The sequence below is a fragment of the Triturus cristatus genome, chromosome 5_2 (genome assembly GCF_964204655.1).
Source record: "Triturus cristatus chromosome 5_2, aTriCri1.1, whole genome shotgun sequence".
NCBI classification, from domain to species: domain Eukaryota; kingdom Metazoa; phylum Chordata; class Amphibia; order Caudata; family Salamandridae; genus Triturus; species Triturus cristatus.
In genome coordinates, this window is record NC_140588.1 from 27,822,531 (window position 1) to 27,847,425 (window position 24,895).

The 24,895-nt window shown below is 41.8% G+C and overlaps 1 protein-coding gene across 1 annotated transcript in view; it reads right to left on the bottom strand.

The window, feature by feature from the left end:
* Nucleotides 1-24,895, bottom strand: part of LOC146822611 (nuclear receptor subfamily 4 group A member 3-like) — an 828,495-nt gene that overhangs the window by 417,989 nt on the left and 385,611 nt on the right. The window contains exon 5 of the mRNA XM_085606781.1: nt 11,379-11,551. Coding sequence (XP_085462907.1) covers nt 11,379-11,551 — 173 coding nt within the window. The remainder of the gene's footprint in view (nt 1-11,378; nt 11,552-24,895) is intronic.

Sequence of the window (24,895 nt, forward strand, 5' to 3'; positions counted from 1 at the left end):
ACACAGGTGTACATACACGGGGGTTCGACACGTACACGGGTGTACATACACGGGGGGTTCGACACGTACACGGGTGTACATACACGGGGGGTTCGACATGTACACGGGTGTACATACACGGGGGGGTTCGACACGTACGTACGGGGGCTGGGTGGGGGGTTTGACTCGAACATACGGGGGCTGGGTGGGGGGTTTGACTCGAACGTACGGGGGCTGGGGGGGGGGGGGCTGTCGGCGCGTACCGGGCCACCTACTCTGGTCGTTTCACGCCGTACTTCGCTTTTCCGGCACCCAAAAGGGTGCCGTGAAAATGTTGCCGTCCGGACTGCTGTCGGTTCGAATCGTACTTCCAGGGTCGTGAAACGCTGCCTGACAGCGTCCCGACGTCACGTCTCAGCATTCCCGGATCACATTCGTACGTATATTTTCGACGGTCGGTGTTTTGTACGATTCGTACGGAAATGGTGTTTCCGTGCGAATCGTAATTCCATGTTTGTAATGTTTTACAACCGGGTATGAGTCGGACGGAGAAAACGCTCCGACCGACGGTTCGTACCCGGTTTTTACCGGATCGTAATCGGCACCTCTATCTTTAGGAGCACATATTGTGCTTCCTACATATAGACGGTCACACTTACATGCTATCATATATACCACAAACTTTGTGTGACAGGTGATGTTCATATGTATGTTGCATTCAACCATGTTTCTGTCCATGAATGGTTTTGTCTCGTCCTTAGCCCACCTGCACATTTCATAATTACCACATTTGTAAAACCCATGTGTAAGTTGTATAAGCCAAGTGTCCTGCTGGGAATACTAATTCAAATAAGCATGTAAATAGAACCTTGTTTGACAAGCGGTTACACTAATACAAGTCTATACACTGACTACGGTTCCTTAAACGACGGGAACACACCATATTTGCCAAACCTCACAAACTGATCACCAACGGAGTGGTAGTGACAACAGAAAGAACGCATTTGAGCATATAATATGTAACTCACTTGTGGCGCAAATCACTTTTAATAATATTATAAAACTCATTTTCACTGTAAACTGATAAAAATCTCAACATAGAGATTGAACATATTGCCCGGACCATGTGTCCAATGTATAAGATGGGTTTTAATTTTTATTCCGCCCTGTGGAAGTTGTTGGCTAGCACACCCATAGACAAAACACTTGTTGGCTGGCAGAAGAATCAAAAAGACCCAAATAAAGAATTGGAGAATGAAAGAAACGACTGAAGACTCATATGTGTTAATATTGTTGTGTGTGCTGACACACCTGTTCTAGTTGTTTTACCCATGTGTGGGATGCAGGGATGGCGTCCAGTCTCTTTTAGCACTGCACTAATAATATTACTTTATACCTTGGTGTACTGTGTCGTGAGCGCCAGATTCCTCATTCTCCTCCTAACTTACAGCCCATGACATCCAGAAAAAGAATTAAGGTGTAGATGCATTGGATTCACCTCCCTCCTCCAACTAATATATTACTATTTCAATGGCACTGCATGAAAGAACGTGGCAGGTTATTCAATGCATGCGGCTTATACCTCCACAGCTTACTGACTCTTATCTTACCAGAGGAGGTTAAGTGGCAGGACAAGTACAGTACTCATGAGGAATTGCCCTTTCACAGACACATGTGACATGTGCCAATGTAGCAGCATCAACAAAAAGGCAACAAAGCCAATAGGATATCAGGGGCATGGAACCAAGACCCCTGTGTAACCAGCCCAGTACTGAACTGATCAAGATAAACACATAAAACTGAAATATCAAGGGGCTACAACTGAGCAAAGTATTGTCTTGACACTGAAAACATATGTAGCAGACTACACACTGTTGAGTGGAAATGGGGAAACCAAAACAGCTAAAAGTTTGTACACATCCGACTACTGCAGAACATTTGCCAGAATGAGTGACACAATGCCCACAAGCACCCAGAGGCATTTTACTGATAAAGGAAAAGGTGGACAAACTAGAGTACACACTTCAAGCCATAGCAGACCTGAAAAAAATATTTGAAAACAAAACAGCTTCAGTAGTGACAGGTCTAAGACTGCTAGGAGCAGATCAGAGGACGTTGGCAGAAAGACAGACTCATCAAAAGTACTCCAACAAGCGGAAGAAGATAACGTTCCTGAAATACTGAGCCGCAGACTTGTAAGCATTAGAGAAGACCACACCAGACTCCACTCCCAAAAGACATGAACTATTACATAAAAGCTAAAAACAAACTACTGCAAGAAAGAGTAGGACTTTTTTTTTACTTCTTCGAATATATAACCCTTCAACATTCAGGAGACAAAACAGGTCGACTGGTTGCAAGACTGGCATATACAGACGTCCTGCAATCAACCATCACAGCCATTTGCCATCCAAAAGCCCAAAGTGCATGCACAGGTGGATATGAATGGAGTATTTGCCTCATACTACCTACAATTGTACTCACTTCCAGAAGTACAGAAACAAATTGTTTATTGACGCATATGTGCAAGAAGATTCTCTACAAGCCATATGAGCAGACCTAAAGAAAAATCTTCCTCCGATCAAACTGACGCAGTCATCTATTTACTAGCAACTGGTAAAATGCACAGTATGAGGCCCATCCCTAGAGTTCTATAAGACGTTCCAAAAGCAACTGGACAAATGACTATTGGACATATACTTATCAGCATGTAATCAATCAATCAGAATTTATAAAGCGTGGCTAACCACCCGATAGGTGAGAGAAAGGTACATTGTCTTCCCCAATTCATGAAGAAATATTAGTATTACTGCTGAAACCCAACCAACCCTCAAGGCAGCATGTCATACCGTCCACTATCAATGCTTACCCTGGATTGTAAAATGTTGAGGACATCATCAAACAGAATATTAAAGGATCAACATAAGAGTAAACCTTGGTACTCTAATCGGTTCAGATTAATTCATAAATATAATCTCTTATTGTTACATGAGTCAAATTCAATGAACAAAAATTTTTTTTTACTTGTTGTTCAATTTAATAAAGATATGGAACATACAAGTTTGACAATGTGTTTGAAAGCAAATCATTTCAATAGCACTATATTTCATAGATGGAAGGCACAATTCAGTAATCCTCCTGTAGAACATTGGACCGGCAGCCGACACGTGTTTCGTTACAGAGTAACTTTTTTCAAGACTTAGATGAGTATTGAATCAAACTCAGAAGTAATCCATAGACGTTCAAAGTCTTCCAGTTAAAAGTTGACCAGTTACCTATTTGTTTATTTTGTATCTCTAGCCCGGAACGGTGGTGGCACCACACACTTTCAGTGGATCCAATATTTATCTTCAGTAGCTAGAATAACTTGCGTCTTATCGCATCGTATAACAACCAAAATTCCTGTGCAATAATATGAAAAGACGAAGTTGTAGGCCTATTATATGCCCCTGTCCATGCGAATTCCGCCGTATGTAGTGGCTGTCCCGAGTAGGTCATCGACAACCTGGTCAACTTTTAACTGGAAGACTTTGAACGTCTACGGATTACGTGTCGGCTGCCAGTCCAACGTTCTACAGGAGGATTACTGAATAGTGCCCTCCATCTATGAAATATAGTGCTATTGAAATTATTTGCTTTCAAACACATTGTCAAACTTGTATGTTCCATATCTTTATTAAATTGAACAAGTCCAAAATTGTTTTTTGTTCATTGAATTTGACTCATGTAACAATAAGAGAAATATCTATGAATTAATCTGAACCTATTAGAGTGCCGAGGTTTACTCTTATGTTGAACATTTACACAGGGTTCTTTTAGGACCACAGTGGTTTGACACCTTAGGGAGTGGGGTGTAGGCCATTAACCTTGAGGGGCACCAATACTGTAATGTACATTTGGAATGCTTACAAAGAGTGATGGTGCTACCAATAAGACCACCACTACCATTTGTAAATATTGTGGAATATTAAAGGACTCCAGCATCTAATTCATTATGACTAAAATGGGTTAATCCCCGGGAGAAGCACTTCTTCTAACATTCGCCACTGTTTCACGAACTAAATCGCACACCAACAAAACTCACAGGTTCAGAGGTGGTCTCCATCAACATGGAGAAAGCTTTTGACCCAGAGACTGCAAATAACAACATCTAACATTGCAGAAGATGTAAGTTGGCAGAGAAATAAGCAATTGAAATCAATTGCTATAGTCAGACCCCTCGACCCAGGTGAAAAGATATATCGGACTCGCCAATATGGCAAGGTATCAGGAAGAGATGTCCCTCTGCCACCCTATGTGTGCCCTGGCTATGGAACCATTGGCTTGTCACTTGAGACAGAGAAGTGACAGTACTGGGAAAGACATTAATTGGTACACACATATCATACCATTGTAAATTGATAATCTCTTGTACATGGGTGATGGGAATACAGGGCTAACATTAATCCTACAGCAACTATCACAGTTCAAGAATACTTCTGGCCAACAGACTAAAAATGTGAAATCCTGGCTTTTCCCACAAACTGAACGCACAAATGAACTATGTTTATCATGCAAGTTGCAGACCTTTAGATACCTTAGGATCATAGTGTACATGGAGCCAGCAGCTGTAATTGCTGGGAAGCTTAGCTGAGTTCTGGCCATTACCAGAATGTCCATAGTCCTATGAAAGAAGTTACTGCTACTGGTGATTGTGCGAGTAGCATTCACTAAAATGGTGCTACTAATTGTATATTTCTCTGCAAATTTACCACTGAAACTCACCAAGCCATTGTTATGGGATCCCAACGTCTCATTGATGAAGTTGATCTGGGGATCGGGTAGACATAGGATAGCACTGGACAAGCTGAATTTATCAAATGATGAAGGAGGCCTAGAAGCACCTGATTTCGAGTCTTACCCCTTAGGCATCAATGCTAGTGGGTATAAACTGGTTGAACTCGACAGGTACCCCAGAAGTAGGGTATATCTGAACAGAATTGGTCTTCACCGCTCTAACAGAATACATATTCAAGACTCGGAAAGAGGCCAAGCCCAACTCGATTCTTTTCTTGGAGCACCTGATTTTGAGTCTTACTCCTTAGGCATTAACTCCAGTGGGTGGCAAACTGGTTGAACCTGACAGACACACCAGATGTATGATATATTTGAAAATAATTGGCCTCCACCAATCTAGCAGAATACATATTCAACATTTGAACACAGGCCAAGCCCAACTCAATTATGTTCAGAATAGCTAAACACAACTAGTATAGGTATGTGCATAAAAATGCCAAAGGTAAGCTATGTGCTCCTGAACTTCCAATGTGATCCCTGTCAAGATTCAGACAAGTAGCAGACATGAGCAAACAGGCAGCATGGTCCAAAGTGTTGATGTTTCGGATGGGACAATTAAATGACTCTGGCACATTAATGACACTTGGGGAACTTGGTAAGGCACATGGGCAACCATTCATAGCACATAATGCTTTGAACAAAGTGATTACGGTGGTATGGGGTAATACTGACAAAGAACCAGAAGATGACAGGACCCAGCAGATACTATTCTGCTAGGGAAAACAAAGCAGAATTATCACCACATCATAGAGATGCATCCGGGGAAAAACCAAGCGAGACTTGGGAAGCCTGCAGGACACATAGAAATAGGACATAAGCAAAGAAATAATGGACGAGACTGTCCACTATTCTCTAACACGTGGCCAAAGTCACAAGAAATACTAGCCTGAATTTAATACAAGTATATGCATTGTACCCATTTGGCTCCAGTGCATGTACACACCATGTTTCCTACCAGAAAACATACATTCATTAGATCATAAGACAGACAATAGGCATATCCCATAGTCTAGAATTTTGATTTGGGGATCACAGCACATATTACCACTCTAGTGGGAAAACAATCCTCTGCAACCGCATTTCACTGGAATCAATGGGCAGGCCCATAGCAGGTAAGTCAAACTACAATTTTTCTCAGCTATGATTCCAACAAAAAGCGTGCTGTTCATAAAGTCGCCGCTCACACCTGACACTGAGGGGCCGATTCTGATGTTGTTCGGAAGGGCTCCGAATCGGATTTGGGTTTCCAACCGAATTGTACACATTTCCCAATGACCAAGTACGATGCCTGGAAACCAGTAGAGCTGTCCAACATGGTTCTGAAAGGCATTCGGACAGCTTGCGTCTTTCAGAGCTGAATTGTACAGCTCTATGGACTCGGTTTCCGAACGAGCGAGTACGATGCCTGACTCGGACAGCTGTTCCGAATCAGCTTCTCTGGAATGAATTGGCTGCCGGAATCTGTCTTTGGGGGCCCCTAGCATGCTCCCCTTCATCCGGGGCCCTCCGAATCGGGCCCGTGGGGGAACCCAAGGGACACCACTTTCCAACCATGCACAATGTGGCATACACCATAGGGTGCCTGCCACAGGGTGCACAATTTTCCCCAACCACCCCTTTCTTTGATAGGAGACTGTGCTCTCATTCAGGACACAGCCTCCCATTGAAGTCAATGGGAGCCCACCTGAATCATATCCGGAGGCATCTGGATACATCGTACTCGGTCGTTCAGACACCCCCTATCCCAGTCGTACGAAAGCATTCCGGAACCGATCCGGTCAGAAGGCTTTCCGAACGAGATAGAAATCAGGCCCTAAGAAGTGAAACTCAAACTATATGAATGAGCACAGGGAGAAGACAGTGTGATTAGATGCTGATGAAAAATGGTAGGAAGAATAATAAACTGGGTGGGGTAGAACTCATTGATAATGTCACTTGTCAGATGACAAGCCACGTAAACACAGAGCAGATAATCCTAAACTAGTGATGTAACACACAGGATCAACCAGTAACCCACAGATCATTTCAGGAGCCCGAACATACACTTAATTAAAATGAATGAAAAGCGATTTGCCTCTTCTATGCCCCAAGATGTTAATATATAGTTCCCAGTTTGAAAGAAATACACTTTTATTGCTTCTTGTTTAACTTTTTCTTTTTCCTCTGTTCTTTTAATAATTGTTTATGATACATTTTACATGCCTACAAGTATATTGGATACCTAAGAATAGCATACTGCACATAAAATCCAAGCAATGTATTGCTCACATTTAAACTCAATAAAACATTTAAAAAATATATTTCTAATGGATCCCGCACCTTTTTGACTCTAACTAGTCCTTTCAGTTGGAAAGTAGGTTGAATAAACCTGTGTCAATGACGTTGCTTTGATGTAAAACCTTTCAAATTCATACTACTCAGTGACTAAGGAAAACATCGCCATTCAGGTGACGGTTTGGTATTTGAGACAAATCAACATGTTCATCTTTTTCAGCAAGGACGTTTATGTTATGTTATGTTACTAGGTATTTGTTGAGCGCGCGGCTACTCCCAAGAGTGTCCCGGCGAGTATCCTCAGTGATAGAAACACAGATTATTCAAACCTGCACTAGCATGTCCACATGAGGGGCCAAATAATACATAAAGCGCATTTTCCTTGATTGCGCCGGTTGCTTCTTTTAAAAGGTGCACCTGGAGCAATCAAGGACAATATGCTGTATTAGGATGAATGTGCTGCCCCAAGGGCAGTCGCAAACTCGTGGTGCCCTGGGGTCAGCGCATTCATGTGAAAAATGGAGCAGCTGCTTTGAAGCCACTCCGTGTTTCACAGTGCAGGAGCCAACCCACCTGTACTTTTAAGGGGTATTAGAGATCCCCTTGCAGGCGGGTGCAGTAAGTGAGTGCACCAGCCTGCAAGGGGATCTGTGAGGAGGGTCTATGGGACCCCCATTGCCCCCTCCAAAGTGCTGCTATCAGGTGGAATACTGTCAGTGTGACTCCTGACAGTTTGCTGCTGCGTCCGTGTCTGTAATATGGTGCGGGCGCAGAGACAAAGGGATTCCCTCATTTGCATGCGGGTGTGGCCTCATGCAAATGAGGGAATGCCCTCTGATGATAGGTTTGGTGCTTTATGTGCGCCAGCTCTATTGGTATTACAGAAGGGGATGCACAAGCGTCTGCGGTCCTTTTGGTAATACTAAAGTGCCTTGGGGACACGCAAGGTGGGTGAAAATGCCCAGGGCACATCGGTAAGATGGCTCCTGTTTGTGGGAGAACATAATGTGCTTTTACAGGTATCCCTGGACCTAGTGCTGGAACTGGAAAAAATACTCTGGAAACCCATAAATTGGGGGTGAAAGTGTGCCAGAGGAAAGGTGGTGGAGTCACAAGGCGCAGAGCTTGAAAAGCAGTCTGACAGTCGAATATATATTTATTTTTTAAAAATTCAGCTGCGAAGAAATTGGCAAAAAGGACATATGTGACAGTAAATCTGTTCTAAATTACTTAATTGTTGACAAAGAGGCTGCATTGTAAAATATCTTACGGGGTTAAGACACATGCTGCAGATATCACTGTGTACCCAGCAATTCTGAGTGACTGTAATAGCAGGAAGATAACTTTAGTGGTTAACAAAATTCTAGGAGAGTTCTCTGTTTTCTCCAGTCACAGTTTTGACTTATAAAATGGCGTAGAGTGGTAATGTGCCTGCTGCAAAGCATATCATGTACCATGCAGATCAAATATTTGTATTTTAGTTAGATAGGTAAGTGGCCTCCTGCTATTGACACTGAGATCATATTGTTATTTCCAGTTCATAAGTTGCAAGCCTTCTAATATAGCACAGGGATCTATTTACTGACATGAAGAGTTGCATTTAAACTGTAAGTAATGGGTTTAGATCCTTATTGCACTTTTTTCAGAATCTGTTGATATTTTAAGATTGCAAAGAAGGGTTACATTGGAAAATAAGAAAGTGTTGTTAGTACACAACAAAGATCACTGTGTTATATTTTATATCCGGGCTTTTTGTTTCTCTTGCCTATTCACTCATAACATAGAATGTCTACAAGTATGGATGATTTGTGATTCCTACAACTTATAACCCTTGTTTTCTTGTGTAACATTTTCTGTAGATTTATTTTTTTATTTTACGGAGTTTTATATAGCGCTATCAGGTATCAGAGTTGCATTACATGAGAACACATTCATTTTTGTTAGGCACGGGGAGATTAAGTGATTTGCCCAGAATCACAGGATGTTCATTGTCATTGCCGAGACTCGAACCCGGTTCCCCAGATTCAAGGTCGACCGCCCTAGCCGTTAGACCAACTCCTCTCCCCAATATTGATTTACACACTTGAATGATGTATTGTGTATCTGAGTGTGATGTAAAGTGCTATGACACTCTACACTGGGATGAGTATTGCTATAAAATAGTAGGTGCCATTTCAATCAATATTTGTGTCATTCTTTATACAGGCGTGTAAAACTGGCATTCTTACAGAGCAAAGTGCATCTCTTACATAGGGAGTTGAACAAAGTTAAAAACCTACCAAATCACAGTTCCTCTTAAGTACTTGTGAAGTGGTAACAAGCTGTGTGCCTTTGTTTCCTTCCGTTGCATTGGCGTCTAGGTGTTAGGATCCAGATGGTTCCCAGTCAGGTTGAAACTCTAACACAAGGGGGGTTGTTTGCCCTTTAAATCAGGCCATTGTTTTGGGCCAAGCTGGATGCTAAAATAAGACAGTCGGCTTTCTGCCTGCAGGGTTGCTGCTCTGAACTGAATGCAGACAACATGCTGAATTATTTCCCGATGTTGAAAAATAAAACCAGGACAAATTCAGCATATTTCCCTGCATCAGCCAGATTCCAGATATAGCTGTGGGAACCAGAATCCGCAGGGATCCACCTATTTTCCCGCACTGCCTGGACCTCTTTAAAAAGACAGGCTCTTCTGAGAGACATGGTGGTCTGTGTCTGGGCGACACATGGTACTCTTAAATTTTGGCCCGGAGTGTGAGGAATACTTGTTCAATCTTAGGTTCTTAAGATCAGAGGTTATGTCAACAGGCCTCTTCTTCTTTATTTACAATATACCTAACCAGCATGGCATTTCTACTGTAGATTTTTCTCTGGTGCTTTCGATACCAATTATGATTTGCTTCATAGTACATACGTGCATGAATGTCAGACAATTTTAATTAAATTAAACACTTTGTGGTGTGATTAACACGTTGATGGATCCATTGCCCCGTCTTCTCTTACTCAGCCCAGTCCATAACTGCAAATTTATGACTTGCTAACCTGAAGGCAACTCAAATCGAATAGAGCAAGAATGGTCAAACTTGATATGCTGGGTCGGAAATTTTGAAAGAGTGAGAGACACGGAAGTGAGTTCTACATTTCATTGTGATAGGCAAGACTATTTCTGAATAACATTTGAAAAGTTGGCCGCCATAATAGGAAAATTACGAGATCAATAAACTTTATAGAAAAACATTGACAAAACAAATTAATTGGAGTTTTGAATAAAAAATAAAGAACAACGGAAAGCTTTTTTATAAACTGAGATACATGTAATACATTCACATGCGGACTGACTGCAATTGACAGAGAAGGAATTATGTACTAAAGATAATACAAACAAAAGTAAAAGTATTGAGTGTGAAAGCAATGCATCCGCACTGATTTTCTACGCGTCCTGCCGACTCATATATCGGCCTCCCCTCTATCTTGTGCAATAAAACGCGGTGTGAGGCCAGTTAATTTATTTCTATCCGGTTCGAGCGCGAAGTATCAAGATAGCCCATTCTGGGGCTTTACGCCTAAAATCTCTTGTCCGTATCTGAAAGATATATTTAGAATTTTATTTGGTGATATTTACTTGAAATTTGACCCCCTGGAGTCGGTGTGTACTGTTCCTTGAGCTATCCATCATTCAGTTTAAATGTCATTTTAATATTTGCATGCACTCTTAATACCTCACCAGTGCATTCTTGACTACATAGAAAGGAACAAAATGTGGCTCTCCTGATGAAGGCGCACTGTAGCGTTGAAACGCGCGTTGAAAAGATCTGTCATAGCCAATACTTTTTCTGTTTATATGTAATCATGTCTGTTGCATTATATATTGTTTTGTACTAATTTGTGTCTTCATTTGTTGTGTATTGTATATTTTGCGTTATTCATTGAAATTATGTTGCATCATTTGTACCATTTGCGAGATAGCTTTTGTATTTTAAATTAAATCAAATTTATACATGGTTTTATTTAGGTTGTGTGCACTGAGTTCCCATTCGTAAATGTTGTTGCTGTTATAAATAGCCATTGAATGAAGTTACTTGACTGCCTAGGGTGTTTGTACTCAAATTGAGTGTGAAGACATTCAGGTTCTCGTTTCCTCCAATTTCAAGTCGGGAATTTGTTTCCCCAATACATGTATCAACAAATGTCACGCTGAAACATATTCGGCTCTACTAACATTGTATTCTAGAATGCAAACATCTGGTCCAAAGCAATCTCATGTTACTCATTGGGACAATACTGATAACTTGGACACTTACTTGAGAATAATCAAACTCTGTAGGTGTGGTGTCTGTGAAGGCCTGTACCATGGTGTGCATCATACTGACTGGAAGCGAGGAGGGAGATAGTTTTGAAGGTTCCTGTTGTAAAGGACTCTTTGGCTTAGAAGGCAGGCGACCTCTCCTACCTTTAAGACTATCAGTACGGACAACTGAAAACCAAAACATAGTTTATGTCATATTTAAAAGTGAACATATAATTACACAGCTATACGTGGTTCAACGCGCAAAATGTTCATCAAATTAAAAGTTTTTTTTGTAACATTAAGGTTTTGAACAGGTTCCTCGTAAAGATCTATCACAGGTTAAAATAAAAACACTCTTTAGAACATTAGATAGCGTTTGTCCTAACAAAAGCAGAAAACTGATTTCAGACCCCGAATATGGAAAGCAGAACAACCCTTGAATGAAATCAAACGTTTGTCACATGGCATTACTTTGCACCTACAAACACTACACAGTATAATACAAATACATCATATACCTATACATTATAAACCACCGTGTATTCTGATATGTTCACACAGTTATCTACCTAAGTTGAATACGTGAGCAAATAATTACAGTACTGGATGAGATTGCATAATTGTGCAGTGCATTAAAATTCTTCGGATGCAATGAATAAATGATACACATGGTGCCTTTATGAAGAGAACGTTCAAGTGCATCCTCTCCGCAAGACTCATGGCGCTACCTATCCCAGAACTTAATGGAATCTGGAAGTCGCTTGCCAATGCTGGCCAGTGCAGATTAAGCATCACAAGAGAGGAAACATTAGAGAATCTAATATGCATTTGCCCGTCTCTTTTAAACGCATGTCGCACTTTATTAAAGGCAGTATCCCTAACTCACGGAGTGTGCACCTGTAAGGGAGCAAAAGCAACACTCTACTGCACAGAAACCCTGGTTGTGTTGGCAAGATTTGGCAAATTCATGGCCTTAACTCAAAGTCTGTTAATTGTTCAATCTCCCCAAAATGACGGCGTAGTACACAAGCTATAAGACTGAAGTAACTTTATGGTCGAAAAATGGAACTTAAAAGTTTGTTTTTTGCACTAAGATATTGTTTGGCCCTGCTACAGCACGATGCAATTTTCAGTTGTGGTCCTAACTCGGCAAAGCTAACATGTGTAGTATGCTGACACATACAATTCATGGGGCTCCAACAAGAAGACACTGTGCAATATGATTTACAGATCAAAGATTTATTCAGAATAGTGGGTTTCCGAAAGATATGTTAATCGAGTTTTATGCACTGCTAATGTTATCACCTATGATATACCGTTTGATGTTTTAACAAGAACAGTGGGTATATAATTGAAATGTCACCAGTGTTTGATGTGCCGCTGCTTTTGTAGCAATTGTAGTTAATTGAAGAAATGCAATGATTACCTTGCCTTACCAATGCACCGGTAAGCACTGTGATGCATAATTGAAAGGGTATCCATGCTCCATTCCTTGTTACCAGCAGCATCCGCTGCATTTGGCTTCAGCTCCCACGGTGAGCAGCAGGACAATCCCCAACTGTTGCAAGGTCCAGTTCACATGGGCCCACCCACAAAGAGCTGTGCACCCGCCTACAGCAGTGATCACAGCCACTGGTCAACGTGTATATTTTCACAAGGCACACCACGTGTGCTTTCGGTAATTGACATGAGGAGGGCCTCTTGGACTATCTTTGTGCCCTGACAAAGGCATCACTAGAGTCAATGCATGCAGCAAACCATCTTACAGTGTTCGGTAAAGGGACATGCACAGTCAGCAGCAGAGTATTCCTCCTGTGCAGGGGGAAGTTCCTCATACAAACGAATACCCCCTGCCAAAAACACCATACTTCGTATTACAACAGAGACTGTAAGCTCATTCTGAAGTACCACAGAGTGGAGGTGCACGTTAGAGACCAACACTGAAGGCTGCACACCCAAAGGGCACATTACAGATTAGACGCTTTGTCCCACTTCGCACCTTAACCGGGTGACGTTGGTGCATAACACGACAGCATGCCTGATCAGTGAATACTTTTTTCAGAGGTCAGGCATGCCTGCACACAGAACAGCGCATTGGTGAATGGCAGACCAGCTGTTTGAAGCTTGCAGACCACGTTTCAAAGCAGGCGGAACCCAGTCTGCATTTTGAAGGGGGGTTAGAAATCACTTGCATGTGAGTGCAGTGAGTGATCGTACACTTTTCAGGAGGAGGCCTGAGGGTCCCAGGAAGTCTGGTGCCACTCTCCCAAGATAGCTCTCTATGTTGCGTACAGTTAGAGCATCTTCTGAAAGCCTCTTTGCCCCTTCGCCCACATATATAGCATAGCCTAGGTATAAAGGCACAGGATTACTTAATTTACATGGGATTACACCCTCATGCAAATGAGGGACTGCCCCCTTGGGATCCTGCCGCCACACATTTAGCTCTGGTGAAGTTTATACTACAGAAGGGGCTATAGAAGGGGCTGCACAAGCTTCTGCGATCCTGATCTGTAATACCAATGTTCCCCCTGGGCACTTTGCGTAATGTGGCCTCCGTGAGCACTTTGTAATAGTTTGTAATGCTGCCAATAGACAAGACCAAGTCCTCAGTGTAAATTCTCCAATTGACAATATCATAAATGTCAAAAAATGGCACACAAAATTGGTAAAACCAAAGAGGGATTGCATATTTGAAACATGACTAGAATTAAAACAAGACAGTGATAATAATACAATTGTGCTCATATGCAGGCAACTTTTCCTGCTGGGTGAAATTTGTAGAAGGTGACTTTAACTTACTTAAATCCCACAAATTAAGGCATGGAGGGTCGTACATAAATGCAATTTTCTAGTATTTATTTAATCTATTGTTTGAAGAAGACCTAAATGTCTGCCAGATTTCATACAGATTTGTGAAACATCACAAAGTTTTTTTAATTTTTTTAAATGAAACATCTTTTCAACAAATGGCAAAAAATGGCAGAAATTGTATCACTGATGAGATCTGAGATGAAATGACCATTGACATTTATGATCAGATCATACCTGACACAATATATTCACAGCAATACACTAAGAAAGCTGCCACAGGCACAGATTTCCATGTGTACTCCTAAAAAGATCCTGTGACATTCCCAGAAGGATCCTTCCCGATATGCGGTGTTCTCTATAACAGGGAAATCCAAAGAGGGGGAATTAAAATGTACCTAACTTTAGTACAGGTGAGTGTTAATTCAATTAAGGACATGGAGGTGAGTATTATGTTTTGTTCCTTTGCTTTATTTTAACAGCAGTCATTTTAAAAACACAACAAAAGTACTTTCCCCATGAACACCAGGGAAAAGGAAAAAGTCCAAGTCCATAAGTCCTTCCTCTCTGCCTGTAGCCTGGTCTAACCTTGCTACTTCCTCTCTGTTCATTCCTTCTCCAACTTCGTGCGAACATGCCTTTATCGAACTTCATGGGTCTTGCTTGAAACCCTCATTCCCTTCAAAGCAGTCGGCATCAGAAACCATTCCAACTATGATCGGATCATAAGCACAACCGCCAAACAGACACAATCTGCTATGCAAACTTGACTTTAGGAGCACAAATTTTACAATGAAACTATAGTCTTCATTTAATCATAAAACCACCTCACTAACACCAGAATCGGGATGGTTCACGGCCATAATGATCGCCAGGTGGGATAATCCTCACCTCTGTGTCCTTAATAGAATTGAAACTTACATGTACTAAAGCTAGGCACATTTTCATTCTTGTCAGGACTGGAGGCTCGGATAAAGCCAGTTCAAAGCTTGTTCACCACCAACTGGGCCATTTCCCACACTGGCTTAAAATAAAACCTCTTAAAGGTAGAGTCCGAGGACCAGTCGGCAGCACGCATAAGATATTCCTGTGTTCACAATATTTTATTAGACTTTTTTATATTACACAACATACAAAAAAGAGCTCCAAAAAGATACAAACGTTAATCCAATAATACAATGTGGATAAAGATAAGCATTCTACTTTATAAATAAGAGATTCATGATTATATTATAAAGTACCTACAAAACAAAATCATATCACTGCAGTGAAAAATAAAAAGGACAACAGTGTAAATTTATAATAATAATTTACAGAGCTACTAAGCTAAAAGTTAAACCTAAACATAAATAGATATACTGAAACTAGCACATACTAACGATTCAACATTCAATTATCCTCAATTGATTTCCAAAAATTGATATAGTTCGAATTATTTGAATTATACCAGATAATGTCAAATTAGAACCCTTTCTTGCGAAAATTATCCAAGCCCACCATGCATGAACTGATAATGAAGGTGAATCTTTCCAATTAGTAGTAATTGTCTTTACAGCTGCGGACATTAAGAAATCAAAAAGTTTGTTATTCAGCAGGGGTATTTTAGTGGTGAGAGAAGAGGCTTTGCAAATAACTATTTTATATGATAAATTATCTAATACATTCAATATACGAGTAATCCTTTGCCAAACTTCATCCCAAAACATCTTAAACAAAATGACAATCATATAACATATGTCTTAATGATCCCATATCTTAAGAAAAATTCCAACAAGTGAAAGAAATTAAAAGTTTGGCATTATATAATTTTAAGGGAGTATATAAACAATTAAAAAGTATAAAATAATTAGTTTGATATAATGATACAGGCAACCAGCCCGACATAGAATTCAACTAAATCTTTTTCCGTGTGTCCAAAGATAAAGACAAATCTAATTCTGCATTCCAAAAGGTAGAAAGCAAATTGATATTACCTCCATCAAAATTATTTAACTTTTGATATAATAAATAATAATAATAAATCATTTATAAGGTGTCTGGTTACACCGACTGGTGCATCCCCTCGCTAGACCCAGCTACATGCGAGGCTTGATTCCATGCGGAGATAAGTAGGTAGTGTGTTCCAATTTTTGGCTGCCAGATGGCCAAATGAGCGCGCACCCATTCTGGCCCTTTCGAACTTTGGGGCTTTCAACAGGTGGACTCCTGTTGATCTCTGATGACGTGTTGGGTTGTAAGGGATCAGGAAATCATGCAGGTAGCTAGGTCTCTTTCCCTGCAGACTCCGGTGACAAAAGCCCAAGACTTTAAAGAGGATTCTTTTGCCAATGGGCAGCCAGTGAAGGGCACCTAGGGCTTTCACAGAGGAAGCTTTCTTCGGTAGCTTAAGGACTAGGCATGCTGCCGCATTCTGAATGCTCCCAAGTAGAGGACATTTCCATAGTCCAGTTGCGAAGTAACAAGAGTGTGGACTAGGGTCTGTCTTGCTTAGATGGTGAGGATATCCAACGTTTTCTTTAAAATTTTGAGGGTTCCAAAGCATTTTGATGTGACCTTCCTGGTTTGGGTCTCAAAGGATAGTTTGGAGTCGAGCTAGACTCCCAGATTTTTTAGTTCTTCTTTAGGGATAAGTGTAGGACCCAGCCTCTGGGTCCACCAAGCTGAGCACCAGATGGAAGGGGACTTCCCTATGACCATAAACTCAGTTTTACTGCCATTCAATTTCAGGCAATTGCTTGGCAACCTGGAAGCGAGGTCTTTTAAACAAGAAGAAAACTGGGTAGCTGCAACATCTGAGTTTTAGGAAAGAGTGACAACAAGCTGAGTGTCGTCCGCATAGGACACAATGGTGACATTGTGTTTTTCCACTATCTCCGCCAGGGGTCCGAAGTAAAGGTTAAAAAGAGTTGGACTGTGGGACCCCTCAGGAGAGTTGGTGCTTTTGGACATATGTGGGTGCTGTGCAACCTGAAAGCTACGATTCAGTGAGAAAGAGGCCATCCACTTTAGAGCTGCTCCATCCAGCCAACCTGACCATAGTCGCTGCAGGAGCAGTTTGTGGGATTCCGTGTCAAATACACTACATGGGAAGAAGATGCAATTGTTTGGAGATACACTTCTAAATCAGAAGAAACAATGGAAGGAAAGCGATTCAGAAAGAGTCAAAAATAGAGTTACATAGCAATTCATATTTAACAATATCTGATGGTTGCAGATGAAATCTTTGTTTTCAGTCCTCAAAACTTAAAAAGGTATTATTATAAAAAACTATCTTTAAAATAAAAAATGCCCGCTCTTATCCATGAGTTCCGAACTTTTGGGTGACAAACTCATTTTAATGATGGGTTGTACCACAGCGTTAAGTTCAATGTGTTAGAAATAGAACATTGGAAAACAGTATCTAAATTGTGTAAAATAATCTGGTAGATTTCAACATTACTGATTTCTTCAAAAAAGCAGAAAAATTGGACATTGTAAGTAAATCAGCTAGAGGAAAAGGTGATACTAAATTCTGTTCAATACGAAGCCATGCAGGTGAATTATTAACATCTAAATGCTGAAACCATAAAATACTTTGTTTTAAAATAAAGACTTTATGATACTTTAGAAAATCCAGTAAACCAAACCCTCCATTGAGTTTAGACAATTTCAATTTTTTGTAACTTAACTGAGGCGATTTATTATTCCAAATACATTTAGACAAGTAGTTAGCTATAGTCTTATAACATTTAAGAGGGAGTTGAATAGGTATCACTGAAAAAAGATAAAACAGTTTGGGAGCCAAAACCGTTTTAACTGCATCCATTCTTCCCCACGAAGATAAACACAAGGAGGACCACTTTTGAAGTTTAACCTTAATATACGCCAAAGTAGATTCAAAATTCAGAGTCAAAGATTTTTTTATGTTGTTAGCAAATAATATACCTAAGTATTTAAGTTTATCTTTTTGCCAAACAATATCTTAATTAGTGAGCATGTCAGGTGAGCAGTGAATATTTAAAGGAAAAAATTCTGTTTTGTTACGGTTAAGTTTATAACCTGAAATCCTAGAATAAACATCAATTAAATTCAATAATGGAGTAATAGCTGATTTAGGGTTAGCAACATATAAAAGAATTTCATCAGCATAAGCTGACGTTTAAATAGGGAATTTGCTTAGTCGAAGGCCTTCAATTTCTGTGCAATTTCTAATAGCAATTAATAGGGGTTCAATTGCAATAAGAAAAAGTAATGGAGACAATGGGCAGCCTTGCCTGATTCCTCTAAAAAGGCAAAACTTCCATGAGAGCCGACCATTAATAAAAAGATTAGCAGAAGGACTAGAGTAGAGTGCTAAAATCATACAAATAAACTAGGAACCAAAATTGAAAGCAGACGGAGTGCGAAAAAGGTATTGCCAATTAATTTAATCAAAAGCCTTTTCGGCATCTAATGCTAGAACTCCAGCAGGAAAATGCAATATTGCTCCAGCATCAATTGCGTGAAATAATAGTCTAATATTATTTGTCGAGTGTCTCTTTTTCATAAAGCCAGACTGATCCACATGAATAATAACAAGGAAGTATACAAGCTAACCTGGTTGCAGCAATTTTTGCATATAGTTCACCGTCTTGATTTATTAAAGAAATACGATGGTAATTGCTAACCAGAGAAGGGTTTTTATCTGGTTTCGGGAGAACAAAAATCAGAGCTTCAGTAAACAACCCTGAAGTAGACCCTGTAGTACTAAAATGCAAAAACAAAGAAAGCAGGTGAGATGAAAATTCCTTATAAAGTTCCACAGGAATACCATCCGGACCCGGAGATTTCTTTAATTTTAGCGATTTGATAGCTGAAATTATTTCCTCTACAGTAATAGAGAGATCCAATTTAGTTCTATTGGTTGTGAGAATTTAGTTAGACCACGGCCTTCCAAAACTTTATCAATAGGAACTGTATCAGAAGAAGGTGGTTTATTATATAAATCCGAATAATATTTAATAAAGTCCTTAATTATATCATCATTGTGTGAAGCAATTGAACCATTTGGAAAGTGAATAGCATTAATTTGATTTTTGTCATTTTTATACAGAGATAATTAGCTAAAAGCCTACCATATTTATTAGCCCTAAAACAAAATTTTGCTTTGTTGTTAGAGATTTGCATTCTAGCTCTATTGCTTAGAATATATAACAAAGTTTCTGTAATTTTACCTTATATTGGAGGTTGTTAGAGGTAATATAAAGACGTTCAAGTTTAGCTACCTGTTTACCCAATTTTCCAATTTTAGTGTTACATAATTTATTTTCATGTGCCATAATGGAAAAAGCTTCACCTCTAATATGTGCATAAATGCGTCCCATTGGTTAGTAGTAGACGTGGAGCCTTCAGTGTTGAATTAAAAATACTCTTGAATAGCCGATAAAAGCTTAGGTTTGTTTTTGTCATTAAGAGCAACGTCGGCATTCATACGTCAGCGACCTTGACTATGTTGACTGGAGTCGCCAGAAAAATGCAGAATAATAAAGCATGGTCAGAAATATCTATATTCTGCATAGTAGGATTAGAAATTGAGGAAATTAGTTTATAAGAAATTAAAAAAGAATCCAACCTAGAATAGGAATCATGAGGATTAGAAAAAAAAGTAAACTGTTTATCAGTAGGATTATGCAGACACCATATATCAACCATATTGGTAGTATTAATAAAAGATTTGAGAGAGAAAAACGCTTTTGGAGGACGAAATTTAGCTTGGGACATTCTATCCAGTAATGGGTCAGATATAAGATTAAAATCCCCTCCGATAATCCAAGGAACATTACCCAATTTAAGAACCTCTGAAGTAAATCTGGACCAAAAGTCAGGGTCATCATGTGTAGGCCCATATACATTAATTAGGTGGGAAACCTTATTGTAAAATTTTAATATTGGCTATAATGAAACGACCTTCAGAATCAGAACGTTTATGTGAAATCTGAACTTGTAATTTTTTTGCAAAAAGAATTGCTACCTCATTTTAACTATTAAGAGCCGGAGATTAAATAACATCCCCTACCCATTTTTTATTCATATAGGATAAAACTTTATCATCTACATGAGTCTCTTGAATCAAACAAAAATCTGCTTTATGCCTAAATAATCTAAAACCTTAGTGTGTTTAACAGGGTGCAGTAAACCCATATCATTAAATGAAACAATTTTATTACCATTAACACTCGACATTTTGAAAAAAGAAACAAGGTAGAAAAAAGATAGATAAGAAAGATAGAATAAAAAAAATAGTAGGGTGGCCAACCAAGATGGCCGTGCGGAAGTGATCGGCGAGGGCTCTGTGGCATTTTTCGGAGTAAGGCTGGAAATGAGCACCCAGCTGGACCTGGAGGGGTGCGGCAAACCGGGGAGAACATCCCGCTGGCACTGAGTGACGACGGGGGAGAGGACACGGAAGGAGCGGAGCAACAAGCGAGGGATCCACGAGCCGGGACCTCTGGCGGTGTCACAGCCTGCTGCGGGACACCCACACAGCGGTGTGTGGACAGTGCATGACTCTAGGGCTGAATGCCGGAAGACCAGAGAGAGCGGGCAGAAGAGTTCTACATTGGGCACTCGCCGGATCCAAGTAAGGGGGCAGAACGGCCGTTTGCAGCAACAACCACGTGACAAAAGGCCCGCGCACGAGATGCGCTGGGGTGGTCTGCAGCCGGGCCAGGACAGTTCACTGAGTACTTGCCGGGACAATGGTAGCACCCCATGCAGCCCGCTAGGGACTAGAGCTTGGCCCGGAAGCAGGGACTGCAGTGCAAGGGGCATTTTGATGCGAGAAATGGCCGCAACAATCTCCGTGCCTGACCTTAAGATCGCGGATCACAGGGAGGAAGGTGCGCCCCTTCCCTAATGCGGAGCTACCATGGGCCATGAATTAGCATTCACAGGACTGCCACAACACTGAGAAGCGACCATCCAACCACTGGGATGTCCCTTTGGGGGAGATGGTGATTCCCCTGCGGGGGACTATTGCTACAGGTTCTACTCATCACGTAGTGCTGAGAAGGAGGCCAGTGCGCATGGAGTGAACAAGAGGCTTCCAAGAGAGGTGCTGAATTGACCGGCCGCTGGAGTGGGGACGGGGTTGCAGTGGTCCCGGGCAGTGGGATAGGTCTCACGGGTGATGGCAACGAGGGGCAGTCACCCCCGCACTGGTCTATACGCCGCCGAAGAAGGCCCAGAGCAACAGGGTCTCTAACTACTTTGCAGCATCAGAGACAGAGACCTCCTCTGCCCGCAGCCCTGATCCTTAAAACATGGCCCTCATGAAAGAAGACCTGCTCCTCTCACTGAGGGATTAAAAAAATTAGTTGAGAGAGGAACAGACCTGACCACCTCCCGGGTGGGATTGCGGTCCGACATCAACACACGTTTTCTTGCTCTACAACAAGATGTGGATGCTGTGGGCACACAAACGCTAGATTTGGAATCCTAAGTCACTGACCTAGAGGGGAAAACACAACGTCTGGAAAACACGGTTGACTCACTTAATGATCAGCTCAAGATGGCTGCCTTAAAAAATGAGGATCTTGAAAACATATCCAGCAGGGACAACGTACACATTCGGAACCTGCAGGAAGGGGTGGAGGGGCCGGATTTAGAGGCTTTCACCCTGGGTCTGTTTGCGGAGCTGATGGGGGAGACAAGCCCCAAAGTGAAAATAGAGTGCACAGAGTTGAGCCTCCACCTCAGGGCGCAAAACGTCGCCCAAGAAATGTGCTGGTCAAATTGCACTCCTACAAAGTAAAAGAAGCAATCCTCCAAGCAGCCTGGAAACTAAAAGAAGTATTGTTCCAAGGGGAGACTTTTCTGCTCTTTCAAGATATTGACCCTGCAACATTAGCGAGGCACGCTCAATTCAAACCCATCACGGACAATCTCCGACAAGACAGCATCAGATACAGATGGACTTACCCCTTCGGCCTAGCATTTGAACTACGCAATAACCCTCGGCATGTGACTGACCTCCAAGAAGCGAGACGAGCACTGGGCCTGCCACAGCAACTGGGACAAATGGAGGCGGAAGGGGACGGCGGAGCGCCAAGTCCACGGCCCACTCAGGGGGACGAGGCCCAATGGAAGACAGCACGCCACCAAAGGTCACCGAAGAATTGAACATAGCAGACCTCAGAAGGATGATCTACAGTCCCGCAAAAGACAGAAGACCTCACAGACTGCAGTACTTGATTGGGGACTACCAAATGTTCGAACTGTGAGGTACTTGGGGGGATATGTGGGGCTTGGCTGGCCCACACCGGTGTAGCTCAGATTGGTTCCCCCCTGTTCTTTCCTCCCCTAGATATAATATCCAGTTAAACGAAGGAATGCTGTAACAGGTGAGGGTCTGATCCCTAGACACTTTTTTCTAAATGTTATCTGTGGTGATCAGTGGGGTTCTGTTATTTGGTTAAGGGGGGTCCAGGGGATTTTTTCTTTGATTGTAGTACAATGGGGGACGATGAGAAGGGATTGGCAGTATCAACGCAGAGGGCTGCCTCATGGGCGGGAGTGGCGACAGCAAGGTGGAAGAGAGGAGAGAACGAGTATGGTATAGGGCATCCACGCACAGCGAAGGGGATCTGGCAGATATAGATAATGGTTATCACAACCCTCACATGGAATGTAAGGGACCTTAACTCCCCTACAAAAAGACAGCGATTGTGGAAATACGTCCTGGACAAAAAAGAATGATGTGGAGGTTCTGCAGGAGACCCACCTAAAAAGGACAGAGGAACATCGCCTTAAACATAAACAATATCCACTCATGTATAAATCCTCAGCATCCACACAACACAATGGGGTGGCGCTCTTCTTTCACTCCTCCCTGCGTTTTGCTCGAGAGGGATGCAGGAGGGACAAAGAGGGGAGGTACCTCATGTTCAAGGGTTGCATATTGGGTCGGCTACGTTTGCTACAGTGTATGCTCCTAACACCAATCAACCCAGGTTCCTGCACGATTTCTTGAGTACCCTGGATGGTTTTGCAGAGGGGACAATCATCCTAATGGGGAATTTTAACCTGACATGGGAAGCAGACATGGACAGCACACATCCCCAACGTTTACTCACAGGCAGCTTCCCCAACTCACTTAAGAGCGCCTTCGTAGATTTGGGTCTCCTGGACACATGGTTCACATTGCACCTGAATTATCGGGACTACACATTCTTCTACCATTCACACAGAACCTATTCATTTTTGGATTATATCTTTGTGAGCAACTCTCTGAAGCAGGCCCTACGATCAATGACAACGTATGAGATAACACTCTCTGACCACGCACCAGTATGCGCATGCCTTGACTGGGAGATGCCCCCCACCCCCAAATATAAGTGCTGTTTTTTTCCACAATCACTTTTAAGGGATAGAGTACTACGTGATTCCCTTTGTGAGACTATTAATGATTATTTTTTTTTTAATAATGACTCGAAAGACACCTCTCCACTAAATAATTGGGACGCCTTTAATGCGGTTTTAAGGAGGCAATGCATAACACTTAATTCTGCCCTCAACAAGTTATGGATAAAGGACCGCCAGGCTTTAGAAACAGAATTACAAGAGGCAGAGAAACTTCATAAAGAAAGTCTCACATGGGTTCTGCAGAGAAAAGTCGCAGCTTTGAGGGGGAAACTTAACGCGATTTACAATAATCGAACGGAACTCTCCCTGCTCCGCTTACATAGAACCACCTATGACCATGGCAACAAGATTAGATCCCATTCAGCAAGGCAGTTGAGAGGATACTGGGAAGGCCCAGGTGTTTGGGAAATTCTATCGAGACCTCTACACAGCAGAGACTGCTCCAGAAGCGGCACAGTCTGAATACTTGCAGACTATAACACTCCCCAGAGTATCAAAAGGCCAGAATGCTCTACTGAGCAGCCCTATCACAGACGAAGAGGTCCAGACTGCCATAAAAGGTCTCAAATATCACAAGTCTCCAGGGTCTGATGAGCTGACGGCCCAATTTTACAAAGCCTACATGGCAGAGTTAGCACCACAGCTTGTACACTTGTTCAATTACAGGGCGAGCAAGGGCAGGGTTATGGACTCTATAGGGGAGGCTCTGGTCTCTCATATTCCTAAACAAGTTAAAGATTTGAGACAATGCGGGTCGTAACGACCAAAAGCATTCTTAAACCTGGACGGCAAACTATATTCAAACATTGTAGCCACTCGACTGGACGGTTTACTCCTGGATTTGATCCACCAGGATCAATCGGGGTTCATTAAATGGAGACAAACTCATGATAATATTCAACGGACACTTCATCTAATTGAGAAAGTCTCAAAAAGAAGATACCTGCTGTCCTTCTGGCACTGGATGCCGAGAAGGCATTTGACCGAGTGGATTGTGGGTTTCTTTTCCTCACATTGAAGAAATTTGGCTTCTGCAATAACTTTTTAACAATGGTCAAGGCGAACTATTCCTCTCCAGTTGCTAGAGTGTTGGTAAATGGGGTGAGCTCGGAGGTGTTTCCGTTGGGATGGGGAACACGACAGGGGTGTCCCCTCTCACCTCTACTGTTCACGGTCAGTATAGAACCCCTAGCAGCCACGATCCCGCAGAACCCCTCTGCGGAATACGATTTGCAGGGGTCGACCAGAAGGTTTCGCTCTTTGCAGACGATATCCTGCTCTCACTGGCTGAGCCCTCTATCTCCCTTACAGCCATATTGGATGATTTGCAACTCTTTG